The sequence below is a fragment of the Rhincodon typus genome, chromosome 3, assembly GCF_021869965.1.
Source record: "Rhincodon typus isolate 14 chromosome 3, sRhiTyp1.1, whole genome shotgun sequence".
Taxonomy (NCBI): domain Eukaryota; kingdom Metazoa; phylum Chordata; class Chondrichthyes; order Orectolobiformes; family Rhincodontidae; genus Rhincodon; species Rhincodon typus.
This window is the reverse complement of record NC_063334.1, coordinates 121,901,541-121,917,227: the sequence shown is the minus strand read 5'-3', so window position 1 is coordinate 121,917,227 and position 15,687 is coordinate 121,901,541. Positions and strand designations below refer to the sequence as shown.

At 38.5% G+C, this 15,687-nt stretch overlaps 1 protein-coding gene across 4 annotated transcripts in view; it reads left to right on the top strand.

The window, feature by feature from the left end:
• Positions 1-15,687, top strand: part of cfap99 (cilia and flagella associated protein 99) — a 138,424-nt gene that overhangs the window by 66,278 nt on the left and 56,459 nt on the right. For all 4 annotated transcript variants that reach the window (XM_048594488.1, XM_048594480.1, XM_048594475.1 and 1 more), the window contains one exon: positions 12,737-12,817. In XM_048594488.1, the coding sequence (XP_048450445.1) occupies positions 12,737-12,817 (81 nt within the window). The remainder of the gene's footprint in view (positions 1-12,736; positions 12,818-15,687) is intronic.

Sequence of the window (15,687 nt, the reverse complement as noted above, 5' to 3'; positions counted from 1 at the left end):
ATACCTTGCAAGACTCCTAGCCTATGACTCACTGTTACAGTTTCTGGTCAATTGTAACCCTAGCGTGTCAGTGAAAGTGAAAGGACAATGGTTGAATTTTGTCTAATTGGAGATGTTCATTGCCTGCCATTTGACAGGTGACACTTACCACTTGTCATCTCAAGCCTAGATATTGTCCAGTTGTTGCTTCATTGGATGTGGACTGTTTCAATATTTGAGGAGTTGCAAATGATGATGAACATTATGCAATCATCAGTGAAAATCCCCACTTCTAACCTAATGGAAGGAAGGTCATTGCCAAAGCAGCTGAAAATGGTTCGGCCTAGGACATTACCCTGAGTAATTCCTGGCAAGATGTTCTAGAGCTGATATGACTGATCTCAATGACCACAACTGTCTTTCTTTAGTTCTAGATATGACTACACCCAGTATGGAATTTCTCCCTGATTCGAAGTGACTCTAATTTTCCAAGGGCTCCTTAATGTCAAATAAACCAGACTGAGAGTTGGTGAGCAGTTTATTACAAAGCAAGTGCTACTTGAAAGCACTGTTGATGACCCCCTTCCATCTGATGATTGAGAGTAGTTAGATGGGCAGTAATTGACCGGTACGTCGTTATCAGGAGGTTTCCTTGTCATAGACTCATAGAGTCATGCAGCGTGGAAACAAATGCTTCGGTCCAACTCGTTCATGCCAACCAGGTATCCCAAACTGAACTAGTCCCATTTACCTGCATTTAGCCCATATCCTTCTAAATCTTTCCTATTCATGTTCCTGTCCGAATGTCTTTTATATGTTGCATTTGTACCTGACTCTACCATTTTCTCTGGCAACTGATTGCATGCACACACCACCCTCTGTGTGAAAAGGTTGCCCCTCAGATCTCTTTTAAAACTTTTCCCTCTCACCTTAAACCCATGCCCTCTAGTTTTGGACTGCCCTACCCTGGGAGAAGACATTTGCTATGCCCCTCATGATTTCATAAACCTCTATAACATAAACCCTCAGCCTTTGATGCTCCAGGGAAAAGGTCCCAGCCTATCCAGCCTCTCCTTATAACTCAAGCCCTCCAGTCCCAACATCGTCCTTGTAATTTTTTTCTGTAGTCTTTCTATGTTAACAACAATCTTCGTTTGCAGGGCAACCAGAATTGTACACAGCACAGCGGTTCTGCTATAACGCGATAACCAGAGTGGTGGGGATTGGTCAGTGAAGTGGGAGGAGTGGATAGGTGGGAGAGAAGATGGACAGGTTGTGTCAGGTCAAGTAGGCGGGGATGAGAGGGAGGGTTGGTCAGGGATAAGGCTGGGGGCGGGGAGATTTTGAAATTAGTAATGTCAATTTAGGCCATTTCCCACTACTGCCTACCTGCATTCACCTATCACCATCCCACCTACCTTCCCCAGCCCCACCCCTCCTCTCTCTATTTATTTCAGAGCTCCCTTCCCCCTCTCCCATTTCTGAAGAAGGGGCCCGACCCAAAACATCAACTTTCCTACTCCTCTGATGCTGTCTGGCCTGCTGTGTTCCTCAAGCTCCACACTGTGTTATCCTTGTCTATCCCATCTGGGATAGGGGGCTGTGTGGTGGATCAGCGGTTAGCACAACTGCCTCACAACACCAGGGACCTGAGTTCAATTCTACCCTCAGACAACTGTCTGTGTGGCGTTTCCACATTCTCTCCATGCCTGTGTGGGTTTCCTCTAGGTGCTCTGGTTTCCTCCCACAGTCCAAAGATATGTGGGTTTTGGTGGATTGGCCATGCTAAATTGTCCAGGGATGTGCAGGCCAGCTCAATTAGCCATGGGAAATGCAGTGGTAGCAGTGTGATGCTCTTTGGAGGGTTGGTGTTGACTTCATGGGCTGAATGGCCTGCTTTCACACTGTAGTGATTCTGTGATCTCTTCAACTTCTCTCCTACTTCCATTCACCTTTTCCTCTCCTTGCACATTTGCTTCTGTTCACTTTTCCCCTAAAACTTGTGATCAGTGTCAGTGTTTTAACTATCTCCATTACCCTCACATCTGCATAAATCCATCTGAAACCTGTTTTTCAAGTTTTCTGTAATTGCTTTGAACATCTCCAAAGCCTTTGACTCTTTCAACATATACTTCAAAACAACATGCCATCATTGTCTACCACAAGCCTCAGTTCATGACAACTGTCTAATTTCTTCTCACTTATTCTATGTTCTGTAGCTCGTTTGTGAAAACTGCTATTTTAATATAAATATGATGTAAAGTGTTCTGAGTAAGTCAGAATTCCATCAATCTGTTTGACCTGTCTACATCTGAATTTTCTTTCCTCATTTCTCCGGTGGAAATATGAAATAAATGTGGAGGAAAACCATTTGGCCCTTTGATCCTGCTCCATCATTCAAATAAGACTGATCTGTTTGTTTCAAATTCCATATTCCCATCTACCCCTGATAACCTTCCATTTCCCCACCTAACATGAATCTATCCACCTCTGTCTTAAAAATTTTCAATGACCTCACCTCTACAACTTTTTTAGGCACATTTCCTACAGTGATAAATGCCATCCTGGACATTGTCCAGCTCTTTGTCTCTTGTTCTTACTATAATACATTCCTTCCCAAGATGTCAGAAGTATAGGACTGCTTACTTCTACTTTTCTCATATAATTTATAGATTTTAACTATTTATCAACTGTTGACTTGTTTCATTTTTTCCTACCACTTTTGTCAAGTTTGATGGTGGCCTATGATTTGGGTTAAGGCCTATTGGCTCCTTAAGACAGAATGCTGGATCAAATCCTGTTTTAATAAGATTTGGCCATTGCAAAAGAAAATTGAACCTTTATATAATACCTATCAGGCACTGTTTCAAAGTATTTCACACAATGGAAATGAAAAATATATTTTTTATTTTTATCATTTTTGGAAAATAGATATTAAAATATAGGTAGAGGGAGTTTTGTCAGTTCTCTGAAGATCTTTCTTACAAGGTCGTAAAGTCATTCTAGAACAGTGACATGAATACATCATTAATGAAAACAATGCAATTGCAATCAAGAGCCTGGGAGAACCCCCATAGTGTTTATGGATAAAAAGTTTATACTACTAAGTTTGTGACAGGTGGAGTATATGGAACAAAGTCATTAGTTTTGTTTTTGATTTCAGAGCAGAATACTCAATTTATTCCAAGAATAAGGCAAAAATACTGCAGATGTTGGAAATCTGAAATAAACAGAGAATGCTGGAGAAACTCAGCATGTCTGGCAGCATCTATAGAGAGAGAAACAAAGTTGATATTTGGTGTTTGACATGACTCTTGTTCAGAATCTTGTTCAGTTCTGTTCAGAACAAAAACTCAATTCAGAGGAACCAGTCACCTCAACAAGAAATGTGTTCAACACCGTGGAGTTTTTAATCCAATGAGTCTTTAAGTTGTTAGGAATGAAAAAGTTTAGACCCTCAGAATTATGAAAGATTGATGCCCATAGACTCTGAAAGCAATCATAATGTTGTTTCTGTAGGGCACAGAAGAAAAAGCTTGAAAGAATCAGTTAAGTAGAAATTTAAAGAGTTGAGAAAGGAGGATAATTTCTCTGGACATGAGCCTCTGTACACCATACACTGGGAAACAGGTTGAAACTTTTGCTGTTTATGCTTTCGTAATTCTTTTCAATATCTATATTGCTTGATTTGCTTTTTTTTCTTTTGTGTAACAAACTTATGTCAGTTATGAATGAACATTTACAGCCTTGTGTGAATAAGTTTCAATTACTAACCACCCGTAGAAAGTGCTAAATTAAGCATATTATCTATCAAACCAGGTTTCATTCTGGGATCTAATTTGTCCAGCAGTACCATCAGCTGGGATGATAACACAACTAAACACTCTAGGAGTGTAGCCACCATTGTCATGTAGGCCACAAGTTTGTGCAAGTCACAATGAATTAACTTTTATTTATAAATTAATAAAATTAATAAATAATTTATAATCTTTTTCTGCTCCAGTTGTTTTGACTGGGTGATAAATTTAGATCTCAACACCAACAGAACTCAACAAACAAGATTACAACAAAATGTTGTGGAGGTGCCAGTATTGGTTTGGGGTGGACAAGGTCTGAAATCACATGACACCAGGTCCTTGTCCAACAGATTTATTTGAAAACACAAGCTTTCGGAGCCTCAGTCCTTCTTCAGGTGTTAGTGAGTGAGGTAGTATCAGACAAAGAATTTATAAGTAAAAGGTCAAAGGGTCACACCACAGATGAGGATGTACTAAACAAACCTAAGATGCTGTGAAATCTTTAATCAGTTAGAGAGTTTTAATTGTTTAATATGTATATGTAAATCCCCGAATTCCTTTCAAGTCACAGTCCTGAGAGAGCTAAACGTTTTATCAGTGTAAAGAAGAGGTGACATTTTAGGTCAGACAGTGCATGTTCAGTGTGAGACCTTGTTTAGAAACTGTTTGTGTTTTAGTTTGGAGTCAGACTGGTTTTATTTCTAAAGTAGGAATTTTTAAACGCCACATTGACTGAATGTCTATAAATTGTGGGCTCTTTGAACAAAATAAAATGTATCTGCAAATACAAATTCACCCCATAGATTCATGTTCATTCAAAGAGCCCACAATTTATAGATATTCAGTCAATATGGCATTTTATAAATTCTTAGTTTAGAAATAAAACCAGCCTGACTCCAAACTAAAACACAAACAGAGTCTAAACAAGGTCTCACCCCTAACATGCATTGTCTGACCTAAAACGTCACCTCTTCTTTACACTGATAAAACCTTCAGTTTTCTCAGGACTGTGACTTGAAAGGAATTTTGGGATTTACGTATACATATTAATCAAGTAAAACCTTCTAACTGATTAAAGATTTAACAAAATCTTAGGTTTGTTTAGTGCATCCTCATCAATGGTGTGACACTTTGATCTTTTACTTATAAATTCTGCGTCTGATACTACCTCACTCACTAACACCTGAAGAAGGACTGAGGCTCCAAAAGCTTGTGTTTTCAAATAAACCTGAGGACCTGGTGTCGTGTGATTTCTAACAAAACGTTGATAATTTAGATTTTGTTCGAGAGAAATTTTAGTCAAAGTGAGATAATTAAAGTCTACACCAGCCTGCTTTAGTATTACCCAATGCATTCAAAATATTTTTAACCAATCTGTGCAGATATGCTATGGCACACCTCTGAGACTTGAGTCCAAACTTACAGGCTCAGAGGTAGGGACACTACCACTGTACCATAAGAACCCAAGACCAATGCATTCACTGGTTATTGCAACATTGACTCCACGTAAGGAGGACATAACTGGCTATAAAGCCCTTTGAGACATCCAAAGAGTATGAAAGGTGCTACACAAGTAACATCTTCTGTAACATCTTATTATAATTGCTCTTTGTGCACCTGAGTCCTGTGCTGTTTCATAAACAATGTTCTTCAAAGTCAACAATACTGAGAAATCTGCATAATTGTCAGCATCCCCAGTAGCAGGTAACTTCTGAACAATATTCAATTTAAGTAAACAACTTTCTTATTAGGAAATTAGCTAATGATACTCAAAAGCTTCATTGTTGATTGCAACAAAATTCAAAGGTCTGTTAAAATTATATTTACAATCATTGTGTCAGATTTCTGTGATGGAAACAGCATGGCTGAGCATAAGTGACTTGTTGAGGCATGAGGAGACCCATCAGTGTTCTCTCCCAAAGGTCCATTCATTGTGGGTGCTGTGAGGCACTGACAATTGTAAGCAGGATAAATGTTGCATTGCATAGATATACTGCGTGACCAGGAGTAACACGGACAGCTACAGTCAACAGGCCGTAAAACTTCACTCTCCTACTACAACCCGTACAAAAGAAATGCCAAACAATTAAAGCCCAGTCAGTCTTATTTTCGTGGTAGGCAAATTGTTAGAATCAGTCCTGAGAGCTCAGGTAAACTGTCACTTAGAAACGCATGGACTAGTCAGAGATAGTCAGTGTGGTTTTTTAAGTGAAGGTCATGCCTTACAAATTTGATTTAATTCTTTGAGGATGCACCAAGGAAGATTGATGAGGGTAGTATAGTAGATGTTGTCTGCATGGATTTTAGTAAGGCATTTGACAAGGTTCCACAGGTCAGACTGGTCAAAAATGTAAAAGTTCATTGGATGCAGGTTGTTGTGTCAAATTGAATCCAAAGTTGACTTAGTTATAGGAAACAAAGAGTAATGGTCGATGGCTGCCCTTGCAAATGGAAGGCTACTTCAAGTGGTGTTCTGCAGGGATCAGTGTTAGGACCCCTGCTGTTGGTTTTGTACTTAATGATTTGGATTTGAATGTGTGGGCTACAATTGGGAAATTTGCAGATGACACAAAAATTGGCTGCATAGTTCATTGTGTAGAGAATAGTTGTAAGCTCCAAAATGATAGAGCTGGGATGGTGGAGTTTGCAGGAAAGTGGCAGGTGGAGTTTAATTCTGATAAGTGTGTGGTAATGCATTTACGGAGGTCAAACAGTAAAAGGGAATTCAGAATAAGTGAGAATATACTGACAGGACTAGATGAAGTTAGAGATCTTAGTGTGCAAGTGCAGCGGTCCCTCATGGAGCAAAGTACATAGATAAGGTTGTAAAAAATGCACATGGAATGCTGTCTTTCATTGGCAGAGATATAGAATACCAAAGTAGGGATATAATAATGAAACTGTATAAAACACTGGTGAGGCCACAACTGGAGTACTGTGTGCAGTTCTGGTCACCACATTACAGGAAGAACGTAATTGCTCTAGAGAGTGCAGAGAAGATTTACTAGAATGTTGCTAGGGCTGGAGAATTGTAGCTATGAGGAGAGACTGGAGAGGTTGGGGTTGTTTTCCTTGGAACAGAGAAGGCTGAGGGGTGATATGATTGAGTTACACAAAATTGAGGGGTAGACAGGATGAACTTGTTTCCCTCAGCAGAGAGTTCAAAAATTAGGGATCATAGATTCAAGCTAAGGATGAGAGGGGAGGTGAGGAAAAACTTCTTTTTACACAGAGAGTGGTGAGTGTCAGGAATTCGCTGCCTGAGTTGGTGGTGGAGGCAGAGACCCTAAAGTCTTTTTAAAAATACCTGGATCTGCACCTTAAGTGCTGTAAGCTGCAGGGCTATGGGCCATCTGCAGGAAGATGGGTTAGAAAGGGCACCTGGGTGACTGGGTCAGCATGGACAAAATGGGCCAAATGGCACACTTCTGTGCTGTATCGTTTCTATGGGTCTATGGTTTGTAACCTCCAAGTATCCTAGAGACAGGCAGCAGTAGTAGACCATATTGGGCAAAATGATACATAATGGAAAATATCTATATCTTAGCGATCTTAAGGTGTGCAGTTAAAACTTAAGATGACCTTAGTTCATCTTATCATCAGCAATCTGTCTTTCTTCGAAAGAACTGCCTTTATCTCTTACACTGCTCTTTCACTAGAGCCTGGCAGATTTTATGCTGTATAAAATAAAGATAATGAGCCAGCAACATACTGAATGAGGAACAGTGAGAAAGGTGCACCACTGATATCATCTGCATTAAAATAATAAAAAGTGCAGTTTACTGCAAAGACGAATTTAGCAAAGCATTTGTTAGAAAATAGTGTTGCTTAATCTGACATGGATCATCAGCAAGGGAATATTCTGTGGTTGACGGAAACATCCTGAAACTGTGGAGGTATTGAATATAAGGCTCAAAGACCTTTTCTTGTTCTAAGCTTGCTTCTGTCATCTTTGCTTAAAGCTGTGACATTTGTTTTGAATGATGCTATGAACTATTTCTACCTCAAAGGTTACAAATCTAAACTGTCTGTAGTGTAGTGGTGGTATTCCTACATCTGAGCCAGGAGTCCTGGGTTCAAGTTCCACCTGCTCCAGGACAGGTTAACGAGGAAAACACCTACAATTCTAAACCTTCAAGGCCTTGAATAAATTTCCCCTTCAGTGATCTCTAAACTGTTGATTCATGAAATAGCTTGAAGACAACAATAGTCAGCAGGGCCTCGCTGGTTAGCTTGGCACATCAGTGCTTTTAAGACTGCTGCACCCTCTTGGAACACCTAAAATAGCTAAACTGCTTTCTAATGTTGCGCTGTATTAGTGTACCTGGTCTCAATGGGTGACCAAGTCCCAAGATGCCAGAAATGGCACATGTGTGACATCTGTATTAAAAAAAACTTTCTGTTGCTCATTTATTGCATGGAAGGCCACAGATTTATAAACCAAAGTAAACCCATGAGATTAAAGGGAGAATGGCAATGTTTATTGGCTATTTAAGGAACGGAAAACAAAGAGTGACAGTCAACAATTGTTTTTCAGGCTTGGCTGATATAACCATAAATTATTCTGCAGCATTTTGCTCTCTTATGTGCATATTTATGAACCGGACTTGGGTACATGGTGATAATTTCAAAGTTTGTAGGTGACATGAGACTCTGAAATATAGAAAACACTGGTAAAGATAGTAACAGACCTAGGGAGGACATAGTACAATGGAGAGATATATGGCAGATGAAATTTAATGCAGTGAGGAATGAAATGATACAATGTGGTAAAAAGAATGAGGAGAGGCAATAGTAGCTCAATGGTACAATTATTAAGGATGCAGGAACAGAAAAATATGAGGATGTATATACACAAATGTTGGATCGTGGTAGGACAAAATGGGAAATCTGTGAACATCAAGTATCCTACATGCTTTTCACAGAGTATAAAAATTTACAAGACACAACTTCAGTTTGACTTTATTCTGTTTCATTCTGGGCACAACACTTAATGAAGGTGTCAGGACCTTGGAGAGCATGCAAAAGAGATTTGCTAGAATGGTACCACGGATGAGAAACTTCAGTTATGTGGAGAAACTCATTTGAACAGAGATGGTGCATTGGAAATTTGATTGAGGTGTTCAAAGTCGGAGAAGTTTTATTAGAATTAATAGAAACTATTTCCACTGGCAGAAGGGATTGATGATAGATTTGAGTTGATGTGCTAAAGGAACAGAGTTATGATGGGAGCAAATTTTTAATGCAATGGATTGTTATGATATGAAAATAGCTGCCTGAAAGGGTGGTGGAAGCAGCAGTACTTTACTGTAATATTCAATAGTAACTTTCAAAAGAGAATTGAATTAATACCTGAAGAGAAGATATTTCCAGTGGAGTAAAAAGTAGAGATATGGGACAGAAATGAAAAACTAAAAAAAGTGCTAGGAAACTTAAATAAGTGTTATTACAAAGTAGTTAGGTAAGAGTGGTTGGAGTGAACTAGTAAAGTGTTTAGGAGCAAAAACATTTGAGGAACAATGGAAGACATTTACGAATGGCTCACAACAACATATCCCTGTGAGAAACAAATATTCTAGGAAGGGGATAAACCAACCATTGTTAACCAGAGAAGTTAAGGATAGCATCAAATTGAAAGCAAAAACACACAATGAGGCAAAGTGCTAAGTCAGAGGGTTGAAAAAGTTTTAACAACCAACAAAGACAACCATAAAAATAACAACAAGGGAGAGCATAGGAAATAACAGGAGTAGACAATTCAACCCCTCAAGCCATTTGATACAATCATGGCTGATCTCATCTTGGCCTCAACTTCACTTTCCTGCCTCCTCTCCATAGCTCTTCAACCCATTACTGATTAAAAAGTTGCCTATCTCCTTTTTAAATTTACTCAATGTCCCAACATCTACTGCACTCTGAGGTAGTGAATTACACAGATTCATGGCTCTTTGAGTGAAGTCATTTCAATTGTCTCTGTTTTAAATCTGCTGCTTATCCTTAAACAATAAGTTCTCATTCAAGATTACCCCATGAGGAAATATCTTTTCTATGTCTACTTGGTCAACACCTTTAGCATTTTCTATACCTCAATTAGAGCTCCTCTCATTTTTCTAAACTCCAGAGAGTATAGATCTAAACTGCTTCATCTCTGTTCGTAAGACAAAATCCTCATCGATGGAATCAATCAAGTAAATCTCCTCTGAACTGCCTCTTATATAACTACATCCCCCCTTAAGTAAGAGGACCAAAATTGTACAGATTACTCCAGGTGCAGTCTCATTAATGCCTTGTACAGTTGAAGCAACACTTCCCCACATCTCTACACCATTCCTTTAGCAATAAATACCAACATTTCATTTGCCTTCCTTGTTACCTGCTGTACCTGAAACTAGTTTTCTGTGAGTCACCACAAAGACACACAGAATCCTCTGCATGGAATTATTTTGAAGTTTCTCCCCATTTAGGTAATAAATTACCTTTCTACTCCTCCAACCTCACTAAATAAATAAGCACATAATTATCCACATTAAACTTCATCTGCCCATTCACCGTAATTGGCCTCATTGGCCCATTCACCTTAACTATGCATTGCCATTTGTAAATTTCTTATTTTTCCATTACAACTTATTTCCCCGCCTATTTTAATGTCTTCTGCAAATTTGGCTATTGTATTTTCTATCTCAGCATCCATGTCACCCATATACATTGTAAGACAGACAGCAAGAACTTCTTTAAATATATAAAAAGGAAGAGAAAGACCAAAGTGAACATACGCCCCTGAGAGAATCTTCACACTAGAAATCATTCATAGTATTCTAAAAATATAAAATAATCGAAGTGTAAAGAAGGAGAAGAAACAAATACAACTATCGCAAAAAAAGTACTACAGAAACCAATGGGACTAAAGACCAGAAGTTCCACGGACCTGATGAGATACTTCCTTAGATATTGAAAGGAGTAGCTCCAGAGATGGTGGATATACTGATAGTAATCTTCCAGGAATGCTTAGGTTTTGGACAAGTCTCAGAGGATTGGAAAACTGCCAATGAAACACCTTTATTTAAAAAGGGAAGGCGACAAAAAAGACAAGTAACTAGCCACCAGTTAGCTTAACATCTGTAATCAGGAAAATGTTAGAGTCTATTGTAACATATAGTAGCAGAGTTTTTAGAAATGAATAATATGATCAAGTAGAGTCAGTATGGCTTCACAATGGGGAAACAATACCTGACAATTTTTTTAGAATTCTTTGAGGAGGTAACAAGCAGGGTAGATGAAGGGGAAGCAGTGGATGTAATATATTTGGATTTTCAGAACGCATTAGTAAGAAAAGAGACCATGATATTGGAGGTAATATATTAGCATGGAAAGAGGATTGGCTAATTAATAGAAGACAGGAAGTGTCACCAGATCGGAAACGTTAACTCTGATATTTTCTTCACAGATGCTGCCAGACCTGCTGAGCTTTTCCAGCAACTTTTGAATTTGTTCCTGATTTACAACATCTGCAGTTCTTTTGGTTTTTAATAGAAGACAGAGATTTGAGATGGGGAGGGCGTTATTTTCAGGATGGCAACTCTTGATTATTGGAGTACTGCAGGGATCTGCGCTCTGGTCATAATTATTTATAACATACATGACTTAAATAAGATATGAGAAGGTAATATTGGCAGGTGTTCTGAACAAGGATCACTAGACCTGAAACACTGACTCTGCTTTCTCTACACAGATACTGCCGGACCTGCTGAGTTTCTCTAGCAATGTCTGTTTTTGTTTGCGGATGACACAGAAACAGCTGGGAAGGCAAGTGCTGACACTGACGCAAAGAGTCGGCAGAAAGATATAGAAGGGTTGAACGAGTAGGCAAAAACTTGGTGGATGGAATATATTGCAGGAATCAATGAGATTATGCACCTCAGCAGGAAGAATAGAGAGCTAAATACTGTTTAAATGGAGAAAGACTGCAGAAAGCTACAGCACAAAAGGATTAGGGATTCCTCATGCATAAATCACAAAAGCTAGCATACAAGTTCAAGTTGGCTTTTATTTCACAGGGAATGCAATACAAAAATAGGAAGGACTCACTAAAACTATACATGGCACATTCTACAACTGGAATACTCTAAACAGTTTTGAGGCCCATATCTCAGGAAAGATATACTGGTCCAGATAAGGTACACTAGGTTAATCCCACCCACAGATGGACTGTCTTATGAGGAGTAGTTGAGCAGGTTGAGTCTGTACTCATTGGACTTTAGTAACGAGGTGACCTTTTTGAAAGATCAAGATTCTTAGGTGGTTTTGACTCGACAGATGCAGCAAGACTGTTTCCCTTGTGGGAGAATCTAGGACCAGAGGGTATAATCTCAGAATAATGGGGTGCACATTTACCAAAGACATGAGGAGGAATTTCTTCTCTCAGGAGGTAATATATTTGTGGAATGCTTTACTGCAGAAGGCTGGGTCATTAAGTATGCTCAAGGTTGACATAGACAGATTTTTGAGCAGTCAGAGAAACACGGGTTATGGGGAAAGGGCAGAAATGGAGTTGATCAACTATGATTGCAGTGGATGGCAGAGCAGACTCGATGGACTAAGTGGGCTACTTCTGCCCCGAGTCTAATGGGATTATGGTCTTAAAAAAATGGAATAAACTCATGCTTCCCCCTTTTTAACACAAAACAAAACTACATTAAATTATTCTTTGTTCCTAAAATAGATAATTCACAGCAGCAAAAGGAATATTTGTAAGAATATGAAAACGAATAGGATATGTTCACATGATTCATAAAGGACAGTGTTGATGAGAGCACTGGTGAAGAGCATAAGCTCTGGCATGGCCTCGTTGGGACATAAATATTATCTATTACCCTTTCAAACAGATAAATGAATATGTTTTACGAGCTTTCTGATATTTCAGGCAAATGTTGTCTCAGTCTTATTTTTCTCTCATTATTCAGATTCCCAGAAGTACCTATGAACCTCCAAAAGAGCAGCAACTGCTGGAAGAACTTAAAAAGAAAAATCGTCACAGGGCAGAGGTTTGAATGCTTTTGTTCTTCCTCAAGCTGAATGCAAGTCCTTTGTTTTGTGGGTCTTTTGGATCCAACTGCTAACAAGCCATTTGGTTGCAGTGGGTGTCCTCATGAACCAATGAACCAATATCCCTACACACTCACTCTCAAGTGATTTATAACTTTCAGCTCTTACATAGAGCTGATTTAGATCTGAAGTGTTTCCCTGATAATTTCTGTTCATTGAGTTAAGTCTGTCAATCTCAATCCTGGGTCTGTGGGTTTCACATAACACATATGCTGCTGAGAACGTTGCCTTTCTCCAAATTGCCTGCTTAATAAACTTTAGCCAGGCAGTGAACATACCTTAATTTTAATATTTTAATAACATATATTAATTATATTTTAATTTTAAGTTTCTCGCTCCAGAAAGAATGCTTCTCCACCTTAAGAAGAACATTGAATGTAGGGTTAATTTCAGTTTTAACAGAAAAATTTAAATGAGACATTTTACTTATGTTATCACTTTATTAATAGAAATTAACAAACAATACACTTTTAAGTGGACAAGCATAACGTGATGCCAAGAACTATCAAAAAATGTAATCTCAAATGTAATAGCATCCAATTGGATGTTATTTCTAACTATTCAAGAATATCTAAGAATAGACTAGAGTAAAAAATGTGACATTATCCAAGAATGGAAAAATCAATCAACATTTCAAGTAAATTTTTACTTGCAAGCCCCAAGTGAGTAAGATGCTATCACCTGGAAGAAAATATCTTTTGAGAAGTATTATCTGAGTGTCCTTAATACTTCTGAAATGTTAAAGGGTCTTATTTTTATATTGGTTCAGATCCTTCCTGCTATGAAAATGCTGGTGTTAACCCTATATATAAGTTCCTCCCACTTTCGTCTGATGCTGTATCATTTCATATAATTCCTTTTTTGTTCAGTGAAGATTCTTTTATGAAGTTGTTAGCTTTTATGTAGTCAACTTATTTGTAATGTTTTATATTCTTACATGGATATTCCTTTCATCTCTGTTTAATGCCTTCATCTTACAAGAATCATTCGTTCAGTGTTTATGAGTAAAGTTGTTTCATTTCTGTTTTCTTTGAGTGTCTGATCCTAGTAGTTAATGGTACTGATGTGATTAGGATATTTGTCATGGATAGTTTCAGTATTCCCTCTGTAATTAGCATCTTAACATTACACCTAAGTGTGAAAATGTCATGTCTTCCAAGCCTTCATTCTTCACACTTTTCTTGTGTCTGTTTTGAGTACTCTTCAATACTCTTCAATTAACTTAATAATAGTGTGTCATTTTCATGCCCACCTCTAGGTGCATTCTAATTTTAAAGTGGACCTTCCTGGCTTTTCCTGCCTGTCGCAATGGTTTCTTTAATGGTTAATTCCTACCTGAATATTTATCTTTAAATTGTTTTAATATAATGTGTGTCCTTTCTAATTACTTACGCTTATTTCTCAGTCAAATATATTTCTACACAGATATGATTACAATTCACACCAATCATTACAGTTCACACCAATGATGGAAAGGAAGATAGGTGTGAATTTTGCCTCCTTAATTCATGGGCAATTATATCAACTGGAGTCATAGAAGTAAAATACTATGGATGATGGAGAACTGAAATTTAAAAGAAATATATATGTCCTGGAGAAATTTAGCATGTTTGCAGCATTTGTGGAGAGAGAAACAGTGTTAACATTGAGTCCAGTGACTCCTCTTCAATTAAATGCTCTTTCCAAATGTTGAGATAACTTGATTCAAGCATCAAACCAAAACTGTTTGTTATTTAGATGGACCATTAAGTATCTTCACTTGAATAAAACTCAGCTGAGCCTTTGTGTTCACTGCCAGGATTTTGTGTTGTGTGATTAATAGACACCTGAAACAGAAGGTTCCAGCGTGGCTAGAAATGGATCCTGCAGCTTTATCAGCAAACCTGGGGAATGTTGCTGGAGCTGCTCACATCTCCTCAGGCAACCTGCCCCATGGGGAGCCATTGTCTCCTGGGCAGGTCCCAAAAGAGTGAAAATGAGAAATGGGGAGATAGGGCCAATCACAACTCCTGTGAAGAGATAGTAAGAACTGCCGATGCTGGAGTCTGAGATAACACAGTGTAGAGCTGGAGGAACACCGCAGGCCAGGCAGCATCAGAGGTGCAGGAAAGCTGACGTTTTGGGTTGGGATCCTTCTTCATTTTTTCTGAAGAAGGGTCCCGACCCAAAACGTCAGCTTTCCTGTTCCTCTGATGCTGCCTGGCCTGCAGTGTTCCTTCAGCTCCACACTGTGTTATCACAACTCCTGTGAAGTTGGGAGAGCACTCCTTCTCTCCAGGAAGGAAAGACAGCTTCAATACATACCTTTAGTTAGCGGCCTCAGGGAGGCCTTAGGCATCATTTAAACCCAAAAGCTGTCATACTCATTGAGAACTGATTTCTAAAAGTTTCTTGTTCAACAGGTGTGAGGCTCCAATTAATATATTCAAGTGGCCGAATACCCTGATACCAAAGAAATTAACGTCAAAACTTTGTAATTCACTGGCAATTGCCACTATTAGTTTTGAATACTTTGTACTTGAAAGGCAACATATGATTTCAACCCCTTTCAGCCAAACAGTGGATACCTGAAAGATCTCAGCGATTAAATGAGGAAACAAAAACTCTAACTGAGAAATTCATAGTGGTACAGCTCATAAAAAATAGCTTTCACTTAAAATACCTGTATGTTATCTGTCATTCAGATACTTTGAGATATCTTTTTTGTAAACCTGTATAATAGCAGCTTAAGACTTCTCAAAGTTGAGCCTACAGATTACAGGTAGGAGTATTACAACACCAAGGATTTAACGGCCCAGATTTTGTTGGC